The following is an 18,104-nucleotide window of genomic DNA, read 5'->3' as shown; positions in this document are numbered from 1 at the left end:
CCCCTCCCCAGCTAACCATCCCCGCTCAATCAGACCTCAAGTACGATAACTGCGGCGTCCCCTCGAACTGGACCGACGCGTACACCTACTGCGTCCCGGACCCGGGCAGTACAGCCACCAACGGGACCTGTCCCGATAACAAGAATCCCGCGCCAGCGGGCTACGACTGGCGCACGTCGCTGACAGCTGAGCGGTACAGGCGGATGCGCGATGCGTTGGTCGGCGTCGACCGCACGATCCTGTACTCGCTGTGTGACTGGGGCCAAGCGGACGTGAACGCCTGGGGCAACGAAACAGGTAACTCCTGGCGAATGTCGGGGGATATCACGCGTAAGCCTTACACACCTCCACCTCCACCTCCACCCTCAACCTGTCTTCAATACTTGTAGCTATCTATGATCTAACTGACAAACTCAGCATCCTGGGCCCGCATCGCCGCCATCGCCAACGAGAACTCCTTCCTGATGAACTACGTCGATTTCTGGGGCCATCCGGACCCGGACATGCTGGAGGTCGGCAACGGCGATCTCACACTGGCAGAGAACAGAGCGCATTTTGCGCTCTGGGCTGCGATGAAGTCGCCCCTGATCATCGGGACTGCTGTGCGTTTGGCTTTGCAATCCGTCGAGGTAGTGGACATTTACTGACTCGATCCCTAGCTCGACTCTATCGACCCGGCCCACCTCGCCATCCTCTCAAATAAGCACCTCCTGGCGTTCCATCAGGACCCGGTGGTCGGCCGCCCCGCGCACCCGTACAAATGGGGGTATAATCCTAACTGGACGTTTGACCCTGCTCATCCGGCAGAGTACTGGTCCGGCGCGTCGTCGACGCTGGGCGGCACGCTGGTGCTGATGTTGAATTCGGAAGATACTAAGCAGACGCGTACGGCTGTGTGGAAGGAGGTTCCTGAGCTGAAAGATGTTCTCAGGAGGCAGGGGAGACGGCGCCCTGGATTTCGTGTGACGGATGCCTGGACCGGGAAGGATTTGGGCTGTGTGAGAGATCAGTACCGTGTGCAATTGGAGAGCCATGATATTGCTGCGTTGGTTGTGGGGAGGGCATGCTAAATGGTAGGATCTCCTCCAGCCAGTATCCGGCGCTTCATCTCGAGGATGTCCAGTGAACACTCGTCATCAACCACCTAGTCCACTCTAGATTATCATGAAGTGACTCCGTGTAAGACTCGAACAACAAGCGAATGTTATCTATCCAATGCAATATCGACGCTCAAAAGAGTTCAAAGTCTCCAGACAACGTGCTATGAAGTGGAAAAGTCCCAACAACCTGCTCTGCAACAATCGTATTCCATGCGATGCCATCATGCTCATACCCAGAACTGCGCCTAATCCCATCCACTAACAAAGCCGAAAGTATTCCGCGATTTGCATCATTTCGGAAGCCCTACACTTCTCATCTTCCACCCATTCATCAACAAGCTTAGCCGTCACGTCCTGTGCGAACTCCGGAAGCTCCTCAAGAATATGCCTCGGGAAGTTGGGATCAAAGTGGCCCCTCTCGCTATCGCTATGTAAGACCTCCACCGCGAAATCGACGACTACCTTGCGCAAAAGCTGATGGTGTATCGAAGTCATTGTATAGACTTCCCTGACGGCACGAGGATATACAGTTGGAAACGAAGCTTTTCTGAGAATGTCCGCAAACTTCTGCTTGGCCAGGTTTTTCAATCCTCTGATAAGAAGGCGATCCGCGAGGAGAAACATGTGTATATGAACAGAGAGCTCGCAGCAGTGGAGACGATCTATAGCCCCCGCAATATTAGGAATGTACCTGCTTCAGCAATTTGTTTTGGACTGACCGACAAGATCGCCTGGTGGACTTTGTCCTTCAGCCAAGAACGATGGAGCAAAATCATAATCCAGATAGAAGGTATAATCGCTTGTATAGAGGTAATCGAGCAGCAGAAGCACGATCAGCGGATGGTCAGGGAGCCTGATTCGCCCCGTGCAGGCTTCCTGCAATATCTCGGTCAGAAGGCTCGTTAGCGACAAGGCAGCAAGTCGAGAACCAACGGAGAAATGCGAGTCAAACACTTTGGCGAAAAACTCGGACTGCGAGCAGATAATCGCTTTATGGGCTGGAAAGATATGATCGCCGCAAAGAATCAGGAAGTCGCTATACTTGGGGTTCGCTCTCAGACTGTTTCGACAGATCTCGTTAGTAGATCTATAGAATTTGTGGCATCCGGGGAACTCACGTTGCGATGGAGGATGACATCTCGTTTCTGCGATGGGCTCCTGCAGCGGCCTCGAGCTCTGATGGATCCTCCTCGCCATTCATCCCGTCCAGAGGATCCTCATTGTCTGAAATGGCTGCAGCCATCGCCTAGCTTCTCTCAAGACGGAGGATGGGGTCCGAGATCGCAGCGTTTGTGTCTAATACTGACTGTTCCAACAAAAGGGGGGAATCATGGTGAACGATCGTGTTGATATTGGGATACCAAGGTAAAAGGTTAATGAGGGGATGTCGGTGATACGAAGGGAGTCTATGAAGCGAACCAGGATGAAGTCTATTTGGGTACCATAAATGGAAGGAGGTTGTTCAACCTTCGGGTACCTCAAGATCAAACCCACGCATTGTAACAACCGCTCAGAACAATTTTTAATGCAAATTCTCCGCCCAAGAGGAGTGTCACTGTCATGAGTCCAAGAGGATTCCCGTGTAGCTCAAGTTGTGTCGCCCAGGCACTTCTGGAAAAGGGAGCGAGGAAACGTGCCATCTATATGCAGGTCCACGATGCAGCAGTTCAGGGTATATCATTATGCCATTATTCCTTTTTTCGTCATATATCACCTATATCACACGGCCATGTCCCCTCGGAAGGTTTAGCAGAATCACCGCCATAAGTCTTGCCGGCTTTGACGTCTCCAGCCTCCACTACTCTTTGGACGATCTTCATCAACGGGTACGGCGAGAAATCCGCCGAATCCATTTCCGACGAGCACACTCTTCCTTGCATCTCCTCCCCAAGTTCGACTCAATTGCGCATCATGGAAGCTCACCGGACGAGTTGAGCTGTCCCGCCGGCCGCGCGTCTGAGGCGGCTCGTATGGAGTAAAGTTCCATTCCAGTTCGTCCAAGCCTTTGCTGTACACATTGAGGGGCTGCGAGAGACCGCCAGCAGGGATTTGCGGGCCGTTTTCACCACCTCCGAAGAGTCGAGGCGGAGGTGCAAGTAACAGCGCTTCTGGGAAGCTGGCGTCGCGGACATACAGATCGCGTAAAGCTGGAAGACAGTTTGACATTAGAGAAGAGATCAAGTAGGTATAGTATGACGCTGCAACAGGTGGTAGACCGTAAGATGTACTCGAAGAAGTGATCTCATAGTGCAGCATGTTGAGCGACGTCGACGCCAACGGTGGTACCTGTTCCGTGGGAAAGGATCGGGATACTTCTTGAATGACCAAAAGTCCTTGCAGACATGGCGCCGAAGCTAGAATTTGATACAGGGCGGGTGGAAGCACTCCGGTAGCCGACAAAGTCAGATAATGTAATGATTTGCGATTCACAGGAAGGGAGAAGAACGCGGCAAGCCCGCTTGCCGTGACCTTCGGGGTATCTCGAAGTGTAAGCCGTTGGACGGCCGGAAATGGAGGTAGTGATTGAGAAGCTACAAAAGCGGAATCGTCAAGCCAAGGCAGGTCTTCCAACGTCAATTCACGCAGGTAGGGGAAAGCGCCCAGACCAAAGCGAAGAATGCTCGGCTCGATTTGGACTCGCGACAACTCCAAGATTTCCAAGTTCATCCACAAACGTGATCCAGGCAACTGGGAGAAGCTTCCTTCGGACCCATGGCGATAGGTCATGCGGCGTATATCGGGACAACGAGCCATGAGTTCTTGCTTCAGGGCAAGACACGACGGATCATCGCTGTATAGTCCAGCCGGCAAGTCGACGTATCGCAGGTTGGGACACACCGAGATCGTTCGCGCTATACCCGCCTTGTTTGCTTCACGGGTCATGTATGGCATTCGCAGAGACAAGACCATGTTTCCCAGCTCATGTGAATGTCGGACTGAGCGCATGAATAACTCCAAACGGGCCTGGGGTGCATCAATGGGGTCGCCATTGCGGTCAAAGAAGGAACGGCGCTTTCGCCTGGCTGCCAATTGGACTTCGAGTTCGCAGTAGTGGACGGCATCGATGCGGACGTGGGAGTACCTGTGTATCGAGATCCAAATGAGCTACGGATCAAACGACACAAAAAGAAGAGCAGAGCAGAGCAGAGAACAGCTTACAGTACACCTCGAGCAGCCAGATACCATCGCTTGCACACCAGAGCACAGTGTGCTAGGTCGCGCATGTCGCAGAGCATGCAGCCATCCTCGGTCATGGACTCCTCCGAAGTCGCATAGCTGCTGTCCGCTGCATGGGGACAAACAAAAGCAAAGATTCGCGCCAGAACCGGAGGAGGGAGGTTCTTGGTGAAGTCTCGCCTTAACGCGGGAACTGGAGGGACACTGTGATCGGGAGAGATGCGGAGGTGTTCATAGCTGGCCGCATTCCCCGCACGGCTGTGGCTCTTGGAACGCCGTCGAAGCCGGTCAAACAAGCCCATAATGAGACTGGTATTATTGCTACAGGCAGTCTGCGGAGTGGGAGGAACAAGACATTGATAAGAATAGTCGGGTTATAGAATCATCAAGGGGGGCGAGATTCGAAGAGTGATCAACTGGAAATTAAATGGAGAAGAAGGAGGGGGCCGGAGGATCATCAAACTAGAGGATAAGCGAGGCTGCGAGCGACAGTCGATTATGATTGGGACATGCACTTAGTCCTAGTGACTTGGATGGGACAGTTGGAAAGCAGAAAGGTAAGTAGCCCTTTTTGATGCCTTTATCCGTCAAAACTTTGGTTCATTTCCATTGAGTTTCGACCACGGAGTATGACAGACAAAAAGGAGGATCAGCCGGTGATTGGGACCAAGAACGATGGACACGCGCTGGAGGCTTCTTTGTCCCGGGTCTTGGCTATTTGGCTGGTCTTGAATGGAGGAATGAAGGATTGTGATTGTGATGTCCCTTTTTGAGCCTGTCTATTTTTATCAGTCCTATCAACAGGTCGGTATCCTAAAAGGAAATTGCCGCGCATGAGTATGTCCATGGCGATGTCGATGTCGATGTCAACTAATGGTCAATCGTTTGACATGCGCAGGGAATCCAGCAGCTTTTTCAAGTCTCAATCAAACATTCAAACGTGATGCCGATTGCCAAGCTAGGAACTTTGTACGAAACGCGGGCGGGTGTTTCATGCTGTGGATCAGTCTTAAACCAGTGGGGATGCAAATGAACAATGTTTCAGCCTTTGAACTGTGTTTTCGAAAAAGATAGTCGTGACTATGTTATCTCGAGATGATCCGGAACTCTTGGATTAATAATTTGACTGAATAATTGAGCTGCTGATCAATGAAGCACTCAGACTCGTGAGCAACGATCAGGATCTAGATAATCGCACCAATATCCTCACAAGCACCTTGAAAGTGTCGCAGGAGCTGTCGATTATCAAAGCAATTGGATCATTCATCATCATAATTAGTTATGGCTGCTACTTTGATCATCGAGTGAACTCCTATGCTCAAGTGACCTGGTCGTCTCCAGTTGGCCAGACTCTCTCTATGAGGTCAGATTGGATTCGAAACTGCAGGAATCAAGAAACTCCCGATTCGATTCTGGGGAAGCTTGTTCTATATCCATGGATGTCCCTGAAGCCTTCAGCAGTCAATCAGGGAAGTCAAAGAATGTCTGTCCAGTATCAATTTTGCCTGACATCGTCATGATGTCATGGCATCATGAATGAATGCATTCAAGAAATGCGACGAAATACCTGATTGTCCATGGTATATAAGCCAGATCCAAGAGAGTCGCATGCAGCTAGGAGATTTCAGTGTGAACATTGTTCTTTCTAGAAGGCGTTCATTCATGCTCTCCGCAAGATTCGCAACCGCTCGTTGTGCCACCAACTGGTCACTCTCAACTACAATTCGCCCGGCGAAGCATCAACAGACAATCAAGCGGGTTTACCTGACCAAATCTGCTCAGACCGCGTCAAAGCATCGTCCACAGCTCAGGCCATTTTCAAAAATGGCAGACGAAATGCCAAATGGGGGATCGCCACTCCCCAAACCCAATGCCACCAGCAAACCATCTGAGCATACCATGGACGACGAGCAATGGAAGCACCGTCCACCATATCTGATTCAATCGCCAGAGGAATTTGGTCCGGCAAAGTGGCAAGCAAAATGCCAGTGTGGTCAAGTCTCCTATAAGATTAGTCGAGACAAGCCGCTCAAGGCCAAGTACTGTCATTGTCGAGGTTGCCAAGTCATGCATGGTGAGTCAAACGATGGCATATAGCTCATGCGATCTCTAGAACATCGGGAGACACTGACTAGTTTGCAGGAGCTCCTTTCCAATGGGCTGCAATATTCCACAAGTCTGATTTAACGTTCGACAAGGGAGCCGCTGGTCTCTCGTTCTATTCTTCCGCTCACAGTACGAGAGAATACGAGGTCCCGACAAAAGTATCATGTTCATTCTGTCGGACTCCCCTCATGGACGAAGGACGAAATGTATGCCTCATTTTCCCAGAATCCATTGTCGCTGGTGATTCAGAGGAGGACCGCCAAAAGTGGAGGGAGGCTTTCGCACCTGAGTATGTCATCACTTCTCAACAATGGAATATTTGCAATCAGAAATTCCTGGCTGACTTCATCACGCAGTTGTCATATTTTCTACGGCAAACGTTGCATAGATATTCTAGATGGCAAGACTAAATGGTCAGGAATGGATGAAGATAGTGAGCTGCTGGATGACTATGGTAAAAAGAAATCGGCATGAGGACGTACATATTGCGTACCTTATTTCAATCTCTGTACAGTATCTACTCCTAGATTTTTCCTGAATGATATCTTCAAGATAGTTCGTGTCTGTATCTATACATCCATCCGCGCGGTCTGCTACCCTCAAGCCCAGAAGCCAATGAACGGCATTGACGAGAGCATGTTCCTCTAAGAACATAATCTGCTTGCCCATTTAAATGCTAGTGGAAGACACCATCTGTCACAGTGTCACTCGGAGCTTTGGACTGCATTGGGAAACTGGTCCTAGAAATGGCCCCCAATTGGGCTTGTGATCGACACTATCACTGATCATTCGGCTTGACAGTTGAGACAAGAAGCATGATGGGCCGTTCTGATTCCCTTCAGCTGCCATCCATCAGCCAATCTGGTCATTTGCTCTTGGTACGTTCCTCATTAAGCTAACTAGGGTAATTCCTTTGACATATTGTAGAACCTTGAAATGTAACGCGAGCCGTTCAATCTGTGGTCATCAACACGATGTTACCTTCTCCTATCGGCTCTGCTCCTCGCCATTGTAGAATTTAAGAGAGGACATTTCCTTAGCAAAAATGAGATTTGGTGGATACTCCTCATCCTGAACAGCAACCGTGGACCACTTCTAGAAAAACTGTTCAACCTTCTTTATACCATGTGGTCGAAACTTCATTTCATCAGTCTTGCTGCACTGACAGCCAGGTTGGCAGCAGCTGTCACCCAAATCACAGACAATGAGATGAGCAATCTGCTGAATCAAGGAGGCATTGAACTGGCGGACCGTTACGCCCCGCTGTGGTTTTTCGGTCAAGCCCAGAATCAGCCTCCATGCTATCCTACATGGGCCTTTGGGGGCTCTCCCGCCTCGCCTGATATCTACGACGATGCTCACAAAACACCAGCCGCGCCGCAGTGTCAATATCCCAATGTCGGATGTAAATGCCGCAACCCTGGCGTGGGGATCGGCAACCGCGGACCAGCGTTCCCAATATACTTCACCTACAAGAGGTGTAGTGACACCGAGGTGCGGGTGGTGTATAACCTGTTCTATGAGAAGGATGGTGCTGAGGTCATTGGTATCGAAACTGGTCATGATTAGTGAGTATATTGAATTCTTGAAAGGATCAATCGGAAGAGTTAATAGGTGTCTAGTGACTGGGAGAGAGTGATCATCATCCACTCGAGAGACGCAAGCAACATGTGGGCACCGTCCCGTGCCCTTCTCTCTGCGCACAGTGGCTACCATGACCTGGCATGGGCAGATATCCAGAACACGCTTACCACCGACGAGATCACTGCGGGGGACGCCAAAAATCCGAATGGCGTGCAGAATAATGACCATCCAAAGGTCTATGTTGCTTGGTCTAAGCACGCTCATTTCGATGACCGCAATACCGGCTGGAACGATCCCATCAGCCAGTCAACGGATAATGCCTTTCGCAGCGATGACTGGTGGTATTATGTTGACAAGAGCTATTATGTGAGTTCTTCGTCTGCTCTTCCGTGACAAGTTCGGAGTTTGCTGACAAGGATCAGATTCTGTCGGACGATACCACAGTCGCTGGCAAAGCTCTCGGGTCTGCGAATTGGGGCGATGCATCTAGCAACCCTCCTTCTGTACATGCAAGTGTGTGCTCTGCGCCATGAAGATAATAGAAAGAGTCTGCATGAGGTTGGCGGCTAGGATTGAGTCGGAGACCAACTATCCATCTATGCACAATCAGTCTCAAGGAGTATAGATCATAATGCATTGGTGCCGTAAGGTGCGAACTGAGCAATCAACAGCATCGACAATAGCAGTGGGAGAATCAACCTCGTAGTATGACTTGAGCCGGATGACGTCGATGCCCAAGATTCCCCACCGTCGCAACTCGCAAAACAAACCAGTTAATTCCAGCAAACGTTTTACTCAGTGGCTGTACAAATCTCATACCTCACAAACGTAGGTCAATTGGATTCCCAAGACCCGTCAATCATCGAATTCCTGGCTATCAAGCACAACCTACCACCCATTTCACCCTCATTTCAAGCAACCCCGCAACAACATCCCACGAACAGAAATCCACCAACTAACAGCATCAACCACCAGCTACAACCTCAACCCCCAACCTCACCCACGAAAATGTCCTGGTTCCAAAAAACATTCACCCTCCCCCCTCGCTCCCGCGGCTCCTACCTCATAACCGACGAAGTCCTCTCCCAACTCCCCGAACTCCGCACCTACAAAGTCGGCATGCTCAACCTGTTCGTGCAGCACACCAGCTGCGCGCTCTCGCTGAACGAGAACTGGGACGAGGATGTGCGCGCCGACATGAGCGATGCACTGGACCGCATTGCGCCGGCGGATCGGAAGGGGAATCTCTACCGGCATTCGGCTGAGGGGGAGGATGATATGCCGGTATGTTATGTGTCGTTTTGTCGTTTCTTCGTGGATTGCGTTGTGGGGTTTGGAGATGGCTGACACTGATGAATGCGGCAGGCTCATATCAAGTCCGCTCTTGTTGGGGCTTCGGTGAATATTCCCATCTCGAACGGGCGGTTGGCGACGGGTACGTGGCAGGGGATTTGGTATTTGGAGTTTCGGACGAGTCGGCACACGCGCAAGGTTGTTGCGACGATTCAGGGTGAGAAGGCGTGACTTGATGGAGGGGAGGGTGGTGCTCGGGGGCGTCTGTGATTGCTTTTGAGATGATGTCCTGCGATGGTTGAGCTGCTGGTGACAGCCTACGAGAGTCGCTAAGTTTATTAGTGGATGCTGTGGGCTCATTCGGAAGCATGGACGCTAGTCGTGACATGTCTTTTCTGGATAGTAAATGTATGCTTGTTGTATATATCATAGCCGCATATAAATCAAGGAGTGTAGGATACAGGCTTATGCCCGTCACCTCTAAGTGGAAGAAGCTGAATCTAGCAGTTCATTGATCTGGTACAAATCTGTACATGAGCCCGGCAAGGGCTAAATAGTATCAAAACAATTCATCAACGCCAACAATGAAAACAACCATTCCTCTACCGCTGCTCGAATCCACCTTCGGTAACACGTTGCGTCTCGTTCACCTGAGCGGCATCACCGGTGGGTTCGAGGGGGTAGCTGGTAGCGGGGAGAGACTTGAGGTATGCACGGTGCTGCTCGTGGGCCTAAAGATCCTTTGTCAGCATTACCACGCTCCGAATCCAGAGGAAGAACTTACAAAAGGAAGACCGCAGTAGCCGCAGGTAGCAATCTCGGGCTTGTCAGTGTTAATGAAAATACGGGGGTGACCCAATGGGCCGCCGCCTCCGTCACAGCTGACAATTCTCTTCTTGGTCCAGCGCACGGGCTGCTTGTGGATAAGCTCGATGGCGGCCATGGGTTGAGGCTAGAGGGATCTATGTTAGATATATATTCCATGCGTTGACCCTTCTTCATATCCCGGAACTACTCCCGTGAGTTCCTGCTCAGCAAGTTCCACTACACACCTGAAACTCCATAATGGTCTGCTCAAAACGAGGACCGGTCATGGCCTTTTCCCGAGGCTGCTGGCTGTCGGCCCATGTAGTGGCACGGTTGGGGGCCTGAAGCTGGCGGTTACGCTCGCCGGTCTCGGTCTCCTCGCGCAGAGGAGCATCCCATACACCCTGCGAGTCCGTAGGGGTGGCATTGGAGGCAGAGACATTGGGCTTGGGAGTTGGCGGGGTCGGGTCGTTGGCTTGCATACGGTTCTCCGACAAGCGAGGCACGGTGGTCGAGTAGCTGGCCCGGGCGACGAAGCGGGGAGTCCACGCCGTGGAAAAGGCCGCGACGCGGCTTCGAGCACAGGACAGCATGCTGGGCAATCGAGGTCCCTGGTGGCACAAAGGAAAGGTGTGTATTGGGCGGGAGAGGGCGGAGGGAGGTTGGAGCCGGGATGAAGGGTGAGGTTTGCGGGAGCTCGCGCGGCCGCTTGTTTGACCAATCGGAGCCGCTCCTGCGGCTGTTACGGCGAAATTCTGCCGCTCGCGATGAAATAATTTCTTGCCCGTTTCGGTCACTGTTTTTAATGTCGTTGTTGTTTCTGTTTGGGAAGGTCTTACTTGTCCAGCCAAGGTTAGGAATTGAACCAAATACTGGCTCTCAGCTGTCAGATTCACGACTTCTTTGTTTATGATATTTCCCCCCTCGTTCATTAAATAGCGTGATCATGCCTCCATCTACGTCCTCTGGCTCTAAGCCAGAAAAAACCATGTCGTCACGTTTACTAACTATGAAGGTATGCCAAAACAATTATTCGCCTCTTCAGTTTGTCTCGCGATCGGACTGACCAAGTGCTGTAGTTCATGCAACGAGCTGCTGCCACCGCTGCAAGCAAAGAAACACCACAGACTTCCTCCGCCGAAGAGCCCACCACTCCAACACCAAAGCGACCAAGACTTTCCAGTGAGGGCATATCGCAGAGTCCCGGTGCAACACAATCGTCAGATCTAGAAGCTATCTCGGCTGCTATTGCGGCCGAGGAAGAAAAGCGAAGGGAAGCCATCGCCAGGCAAGCTGCAGATGCTGGCGAAACCGAATGGGTGCTCGACTACTCTGGCGCGGAAGATACGGGCAATGAGTATGCGGCACAACCTCTTGTCATCGCTGCGGACTCTCTGGACGCCGACGATGACGATCTGGTGTACGGTGGTCGACAGGCTTATGGAAACTTCAAGCGCAAAAACAAAATCGAGGTTTGTGATATCTTCGTCCTAATACGAGCATATGTAGCTGACATTGCTTCAACAGTATACCGATGCTAGCGCAGACCCGACAGATCCGGAACAAATCAATTCCATGATCAACAAGGCGAAACAAGACGCGAGACACAGACCTGTGAGATTGTCTCAACTAACAAGTATTTCTGGAGGTCGTCATAGCTTTCTTGGCGGTGACAATAAATCGCAGAAGAAGCGCAAGCATAAATAAATGGTCACCTGACGATGAATCTCCGGTTTATCTGCTCAAAGGAACATGAACTCGCCCAGTGCTGAAAGGCTCGCTAATCATGGTCAAAAGACGTCGAATCTGGCTCTTCTGTCTGAATTGCCTCCAATAGTCCCGTGTTCAGGGAAACAGCTCCTTCGCTATGGCTCTGTGAGGCTTGGCCTCTTCCACATGGAATGGTTCGCTCGTCCTTATTCGAATTTTTGGCGGTTGATGGGTACACCCTCACTGCCGCATAAAAGCTTGATTTTGATCAATAGACACGAGTCTTCGAGTCATCCGAAGCAGTGAAAGGAACGGAACGGATTCCCATTTCTAATTGCACATTTTCCAGCAACGTTGGCATGATTTCCACTATATACGGCTTCGTTGCGTCGTACGGAGAGCACCTTGTGAAATTCTCCAAGTTCCCACACGGACGAGACCGCAATGGTGTAAGACCCTCATCTGAGATTAACCCCTGCTTTTCCTAGGGTTAGTTTTGTCTTTACCCAACAGCGAACACCTTACTCGAGCATTTGGACCTTTGCCGTCTCCAATCGGTTGAAATTTCTTTTGATAAGTTGGAAATAACGCTGCGATGCGCATACCCCCATCGGCCGATCGGTTGACATCCAGACCTAATGGGCGCACGTCCTCTGGCAAAGCTGAGCGTGCCCCGTCAACTTGCGACATCACTCGAACCAGGCGAGATTGCTCCGTCTCAAGGTCTTCCATACGCAGTACATGCGAACCACTAAAACAAGGGCAAGGCATCTTTTGTGGGACTACCTCTGAAGCTCAATTCCAATTGAACTATAGGAGCGAGAAGGCAGCGACGGGTGCAGGGAAGACCTTTGTGAATTATCCACCACTTTGTGGTGCAGATTAGATATGTTTAGCTCGAGCTTGCTATGTTCTTATATGATGGCCAGTTCGAAGGAGAGAATAGATGCGCCTCAGAATAATCTGTTGTTTGCCAAAGCAAACAAGAGGACCAGACTCGGAGAGACCAGCTCATCTCAAACCGATCTTGGGCCTTGTAAGAGAACCCAGCCCAAAAATCCAACAAGAGTCTGATTGCTCAAAACATGCGTTTGCTTAATCAAGCTGTCTGTGTTACAGGAGTCTATAGTTCCCTCTGGAACGCCGCACAAATTCGCCGGGCTTGTTTCTAATCCCGTAGTCATTTACAAACCAATGACTGGTGTAGACGAGCTGACCAAAACCCCGTTCTAGATCACAACTTGGCCTTCTCTTCCTTCTCTTTCTTCTGCCAGCTCTTCTGCGTCGCAAAATTCACAGCCATGTTCCAAGCCGCAATGCCCACTCCCAACGGCGGCGCCAGCAACAGAACCCACGCCCACCACTTCGGACTTGATGCGCTGATCGTCTCCATCGCCTTGCGCACCTCCCTCTCCAAGTCGGCCTTATCCCCATCATTCCACACAATAACCCCCCTCGCCGACCGGGTTCCCCGGAACTCAGCCTTCTCGACCTTCCCGCGCACATCCCCCTGACTCCTCACCCGGTTCTCCGCATCCTCAGCCGATAAATGCGGATCGCGCGCGCGCAGCCGCGCCATCTGCACCGCCGGATCCTTCACCCCAACCACCACCACCGTCCCACAGATCAAATCCATCCCACTCTCAAACAACAGCGGCACATCAAGCACAACCGCCCAGTGACCGCGCACGTAATAGTACATAAGCGCCTTGTAGACCTCCCACCGCACCGCGGGGTGAACAATCTTGTTGAGTATCATGCGGTCGCGCTTGCGCTCCTCGCTGGCCCCGAACACCCGCCGGCCGAGCGCGGGGCGGTTCAGCGGTCGTCGCGAACCGGTTGGGTCATCTGCCGAGGCGGGGAGGAGAAGATCGGGGGTGCTGGGGCCGAAGTAGTTGACTATCGCTTTGTAGCCTGGTGTGCCTGGTTCGACGACCTGGCGGGCGAGAAGGTCTGCGTCGATGATGGGGAGGGAGTAGGGGGGTGAGGAGAGGAGGGTTGAGACGGTCGATTTGCCGGTTGCGATGGAGCCGGTTAGGCCGATTATGAGCATCTTCGGCGTGTTTTGGGTCTGATGTGGTGGTGTTGATTTGTTCCGGGAGAGGGGAGAGTTGTGCGCTGTGGCGGAGGTGAAGGGGAGATTGGTGCGGTCGAGAGAGTGTAATCAATCTATTGTCTATGGATTGGTTTGGGTACTCATGACTTGTTGAAACAATTGAAGCATGTAGGTCGTCAGGATGCCGAGTGATGCGAATAGATGACGTTGAATATGTACGAGATGAGGAGCTGGAGTTGGAGAGGTGATTTCGGGATGCGGGGACCCCGTCAACCTCGGCCTGACTATGCAGCTGGCGATTACTTTTACAATTGAGCACGGTAGGAAAAGTTCTCCGATCCTGAGTTGAGATGCATATGTCTCTATCGTCAAAGTTAATAGCTATCTCCGAGCAGTATATTACAAAACTATCATCATACTTTTCGTGAGGCTGCACAGGTTCGTTAAAGAACAGCCTATGTGGTTCCAGCATTTGAAGGCGTAAAGGGGTGATCCTGACACCAGAATTCTCTCAGGAATCGATGGTGTCTGTGAGAAAGAAATTCATCCCTTGAAGAGGTGATGTACCGGAGCGGAGCACATGTCAATCAAGTTTCCCTAAAAGCTCGAGGACGTTCCTTTGATTGACTGAGACTGGCACGTCCGTCGAGCCAGCTTGCAGTACAACCAGAATGAAGCAGAGCCAGGCTCTAGCTCTTAGCGGATGCAGGCGCTTTTACTAGCGAGTCATGACATACGGCGAAGTCTGCTTCTCAAGAGCACAGGTACCCGACACAGGTCCGGAGCTAACCCAGATGACCAATAGCAAATCTTTAGCTTAGGCCTCTGGAAGTCCTGTACTGGGATCCTGCTGCTGGCCCTTCCAACCAATGTATGGCCAACCTTCTGGAAGAGTTGAGTAGGGGGGCAGCACATAGCGCCCAGCGCATTCCCTTTCATTTGGACATAACAACTCGCATAAACCGAACACCTTGCAATAACATTCTTCAGCCGTGGGGCAGTACACTGGTCCCTGGCCAAAGATCACTGATAGCAGTTAGCACCGCCTTTGCTTTTTATGGACACTTCACTCAGGGGTCAGAAAACCTACTATGCCATGAGTACTCCATAATCCGTCCACTTAGATCATCCTTGAGGGGCGTCTCAGACAACCATTTCCTGAACCGCACATAGTCACTCTTGGGCCTTTCGCGGATCTTCCAGCTAGTGACCCCAAACTGCGCGCAGCATGACACCCCAACCTCCTCTGGTACGTCAACCCCAGGAAACAGCTCCATGAAGCCCTTCTTGAAATACTCCCCCGCATGCACGTCGTCACGGTGAGTATCGGAGTGCGGGTGGATCTCCGCCGGACATCCGAGAGTCCAAGCACAGCGCAGATTGACATAACCCTGCTTCTGGAGATAAGGCACTTGGAAACGACGGAGCATGGGAACTCCATCGTAGTAGGGATCGTCGTTGTGCCATTGATAGCGCTGCGAGTGGATGAAAAGAATCACGTGGGGTAGATGGTCATAATTATCAATTATGTATCTATAATCTGTCATCAGTACTAGCCTTCGCAAGATAAGGCAACGGACCAAAGCAAAGCACATACGTCAAATATACCATAGACTCCCGCCCTTTGTTCTGCGTCACGGTCAACTCCGCACTCTTATCGTCGACCACGTAGACACTCTTATGCCAGTCGGGGAAATTCTCGAACAACCATGAGGTATTATCACTCTTCATGCTCGCGACCACCATATCTTTCTCGATTCTCTTGTGCTCGTGCGATGGGGATGCCTGCCCCGAACGCGAGTCCCGGTTCACCCCTTCATTGTGTACCGCATCATGGACCGAGGCCGCTGACTCTCGGTCTCCGGGATTTTTCGAAAAGAACAGAAAGTATAGAGCGTAGACGATGAGGATTGTCACAAGGATTGCCTTTTCCTTACCGCGACGGCGCGGGCTCTGGACTCCGCCGCCGAAGAACAGCATGATTGCGGGTAAGCCAGGAAGACGTAGGTGAAAGCCCCTGGGAGTGAGGGCTTTATGGCAATTCCGCTATTACCGATGACAGAAAGAGTATCAGCAGCATGGGGCAGCGACCATCGCGGCGTGTTGAAGAGATGTTGAGAATGCGCAGAGTCGGCTGGTTGGAGGTGCACAGGGTTGGAAGGGTGGATTCTATTGCGTAAAGACGTTCGAAAAGGGATGGGAGCTACTGATCGTAAATCATGACAGAATTAATATTATATTCGAACAAATGAGCATTCAGTAAAAATGCACCCCATCGAGCCAGCTCCCACCAGCCGATAATCAGATCGAGTTGATTGAGATGGGGATAAATCGTAGACTCCAGGTGGTCAAAGTCCAAACCAAACAAACTCCCCCAGAACCACAAAAAAAGTTCCACTCGGTGGATCCAGAGATCAGTATCTACAGTTTATTTCTACCCATTGACATAATCAATCATTGAGGACAACTTATGAAGTATACACCCCATTATAAGAATTGGTTGCATTGGCAGGAAATAGGTCATCAATGTCATTCCTTATTCATTAGCCTAAGCCTGAAGCTGTCCTGGCTCTTTTATACTATCCAAAAGCTGTTTATATACTCTGCTTATTGACAGCCGTCAATGTGGCCGATATACCAATTATGGGCCTCGACACTGGTGGAATCCTCTCCCGCATTTCCACCGCTTGAGTCAATTCCCTGGACGACCGTGATATCAGACGTCGTGACAGTCGCATCGTCGCCGCTCGTGATCCAGTACTCCGGGCTAATGTGGCTGAAGCCAAAGACTCGGGGCGGGAGTCTGGGGACAATATCGTTTGTGTGGGTGACACGGTAATTGGAACCCTGCGCGGTGATGAATGTCGCCAAGGCCTTGTTTCCAACACGGGGCGATCCGTACCCATACTTCAGAAATCAGTTAGTCCATTACGCCCTTACATAAGTTGATAAGGGATGACTTACCAGCTCAACAGCGATCCCTGCTTTCCGCAAGGTAGCAGCCCCCAGTGTTGCAAGAGCAGCGCCGAAGCTATGTCCAGTAAAGACAAGGGTATAGCCAGGGTAAGCTGCAAGGGCAGAGTTCACTTCGGTCGTCAACGCGTTGGCAACAACTTCCCAGGATTTCCAGAAACCCCCATGTGCCGCGCATCCACTGCAAACATCGCTGATACTGTCCAGACCAAAGTCCAGGTTCGCAATCCAGGTGTCTATCGTGCGACTTCCTCTGAAAGACACCACAAGCAGCTTGTTTGTGGTGTCTGCAACCAAGAAGCCTGCCACGTCTCCAAATGAGGAGGAACTAGAAACTCTGTTAGATATGTGAGCCACTCATGTATGGGATCGACCTACTCGTAGAACTCTGAAAGGGTCTTGGTGTTGGCTGCCTCGACCAGCGGACAGTTTCCAGCAGAGCACGTCAGCTTGGTGCCCGTGGAATTGATGTTGTTGGTACAATAAGAGGCAGCAGAGTATTGCGCAAACAATGACAGCTCCTGCAGCACCGACGAAGACACAGCTACTCATAGTAGTTAACACCAGACACTGAGCCCAATCTGTAGGAAACGTCGGACATACCTCGCTCCGCCAGCCTTGCTGGCGCCGCAGCACCCAGCGCAGCAAACGCCGCGACAGCCAGCGTACAGACAGACTTGAACTGAACCATGATGCCGAGCCTCTACTCAAGATAACCCTTTCAGAGAAAGTAAGCAGACTCTGCGCGGAAAGCTCCCAGAAGACGATGCGGCACCTGGATCCCCATCCTCAGCCATCAGCAGGAATCCGGAGAATTTATGCTCAGCCAGAGCCCACAGAAGAACTCATAGCCGTACTCTCCACCCTCCAGTCTTCATCCCGCCTTCGTTCGTCAGCTGAGGGCATTTCTCGTGAAGAATCCAGGGCGGGGTAGGCCCAATAAGCCAGTCAACCAACCGGCCTACATTGCAATCACGGCGCGGCGCTTCTCTCGGACAAACTGACACATTCTTCGGGGATTTCTCCATTCCTCGCTGACTCAAATAGGATGTTGGCCCGTCGCCCACCATGAAAAATCGAAAGTAGTATACTCCGTCTGCCAATGGTGCTAAAATAGCGTCCCATGTACCCCACCATTTCCAGAAGGATCCCCGCCGTCTGCAGAAGCCCCAGTCGTTCTAAAGACTAAAAAGGTGTGAAGAACGCGAAGATCAGTAAACGAGGCTTGACAATGGGGAAGTGATTGGTCGAGTTGTGGTCTTTTTCCAAGGGATGTAGTCCATCGGTGACCGGCCTCC

At 51.4% G+C, this 18,104-nt stretch overlaps 9 protein-coding genes across 9 annotated transcripts; 4 read left to right on the top strand and 5 right to left on the bottom strand.

Moving 5' to 3' along the window:
- Window positions 1-417: 417 nt before the first annotated feature.
- Window positions 418-1,070, top strand: CDV56_107926 (uncharacterized protein; the record flags this gene model as incomplete). The annotated part of the gene is made up of 2 exons (XM_026761545.1): window positions 418-602; window positions 660-1,070. Coding segments are annotated over 2 exons (596 nt in total), but the record flags the coding sequence as incomplete, so codon positions are not given.
- Window positions 1,071-1,358: 288 nt separating this feature from the next.
- Window positions 1,359-4,579, bottom strand: CDV56_107810 (F-box domain protein; the record flags this gene model as incomplete). Its single annotated transcript, XM_026761429.1, has 5 exons — window positions 1,359-1,762; window positions 1,820-2,160; window positions 2,219-2,324; window positions 2,912-4,182; window positions 4,260-4,579. The coding sequence occupies 5 exons, from the start codon at window positions 4,577-4,579 to the stop codon at window positions 1,359-1,361; spliced, it is 2,442 nt and encodes an 813-aa protein (XP_026614044.1).
- A 1,522-nt stretch (window positions 4,580-6,101) lies between these two features.
- On the top strand, window positions 6,102-7,031 carry CDV56_107724 (GFA family protein; the record flags this gene model as incomplete). Its single annotated transcript, XM_026761343.1, has 4 exons — window positions 6,102-6,351; window positions 6,420-6,672; window positions 6,740-6,837; window positions 6,898-7,031. 4 exons carry the CDS (start codon window positions 6,102-6,104, stop codon window positions 7,029-7,031), a joined length of 735 nt encoding a protein of 244 aa, XP_026614043.1.
- Window positions 7,032-7,508: 477 nt separating this feature from the next.
- On the top strand, window positions 7,509-9,491 carry CDV56_107615 (uncharacterized protein; the record flags this gene model as incomplete). Its single annotated transcript, XM_026761234.1, has 5 exons — window positions 7,509-7,951; window positions 8,006-8,333; window positions 8,390-8,480; window positions 8,800-9,251; window positions 9,333-9,491. 5 exons carry the CDS (start codon window positions 7,509-7,511, stop codon window positions 9,489-9,491), a joined length of 1,473 nt encoding a protein of 490 aa, XP_026614042.1.
- A 371-nt stretch (window positions 9,492-9,862) lies between these two features.
- CDV56_107575 (zinc-finger domain-containing protein) lies at window positions 9,863-10,660 on the bottom strand (the record flags this gene model as incomplete). Its single annotated transcript, XM_026761194.1, has 3 exons — window positions 9,863-9,991; window positions 10,045-10,212; window positions 10,313-10,660. The coding sequence occupies 3 exons, from the start codon at window positions 10,658-10,660 to the stop codon at window positions 9,863-9,865; spliced, it is 645 nt and encodes a 214-aa protein (XP_026614041.1).
- Window positions 10,661-11,055: 395 nt separating this feature from the next.
- CDV56_107530 (uncharacterized protein) lies at window positions 11,056-11,774 on the top strand (the record flags this gene model as incomplete). The annotated part of the gene is made up of 3 exons (XM_026761149.1): window positions 11,056-11,082; window positions 11,147-11,539; window positions 11,595-11,774. 3 exons carry the CDS (start codon window positions 11,056-11,058, stop codon window positions 11,772-11,774), a joined length of 600 nt encoding a protein of 199 aa, XP_026614040.1.
- Window positions 11,775-13,011: 1,237 nt separating this feature from the next.
- Window positions 13,012-13,830, bottom strand: CDV56_107433 (putative dephospho-CoA kinase; the record flags this gene model as incomplete). The annotated part of the gene is made up of 1 exon (XM_026761052.1): window positions 13,012-13,830. The coding sequence occupies one exon, from the start codon at window positions 13,828-13,830 to the stop codon at window positions 13,012-13,014; it is 819 nt and encodes a 272-aa protein (XP_026614039.1).
- Window positions 13,831-14,650: 820 nt separating this feature from the next.
- CDV56_107347 (DUF3431 domain-containing protein) lies at window positions 14,651-15,813 on the bottom strand (the record flags this gene model as incomplete). The annotated part of the gene is made up of 3 exons (XM_026760966.1): window positions 14,651-14,859; window positions 14,924-15,366; window positions 15,431-15,813. 3 exons carry the CDS (start codon window positions 15,811-15,813, stop codon window positions 14,651-14,653), a joined length of 1,035 nt encoding a protein of 344 aa, XP_026614038.1.
- Window positions 15,814-16,440: 627 nt separating this feature from the next.
- CDV56_107264 (lipase family protein) lies at window positions 16,441-17,497 on the bottom strand (the record flags this gene model as incomplete). The annotated part of the gene is made up of 4 exons (XM_026760883.1): window positions 16,441-16,740; window positions 16,798-17,134; window positions 17,185-17,350; window positions 17,410-17,497. 4 exons carry the CDS (start codon window positions 17,495-17,497, stop codon window positions 16,441-16,443), a joined length of 891 nt encoding a protein of 296 aa, XP_026614037.1.
- Between the last annotated feature and the right edge of the window lie 607 nt (window positions 17,498-18,104).

The sequence above is a fragment of the Aspergillus thermomutatus genome (assembly GCF_002237265.1).
Source record: "Aspergillus thermomutatus strain HMR AF 39 chromosome Unknown NODE_107, whole genome shotgun sequence".
NCBI classification, from domain to species: Eukaryota; Fungi; Ascomycota; class Eurotiomycetes; order Eurotiales; family Aspergillaceae; genus Aspergillus; species Aspergillus thermomutatus.
This window is presented reverse-complemented; position numbering and strand designations above follow the sequence as displayed.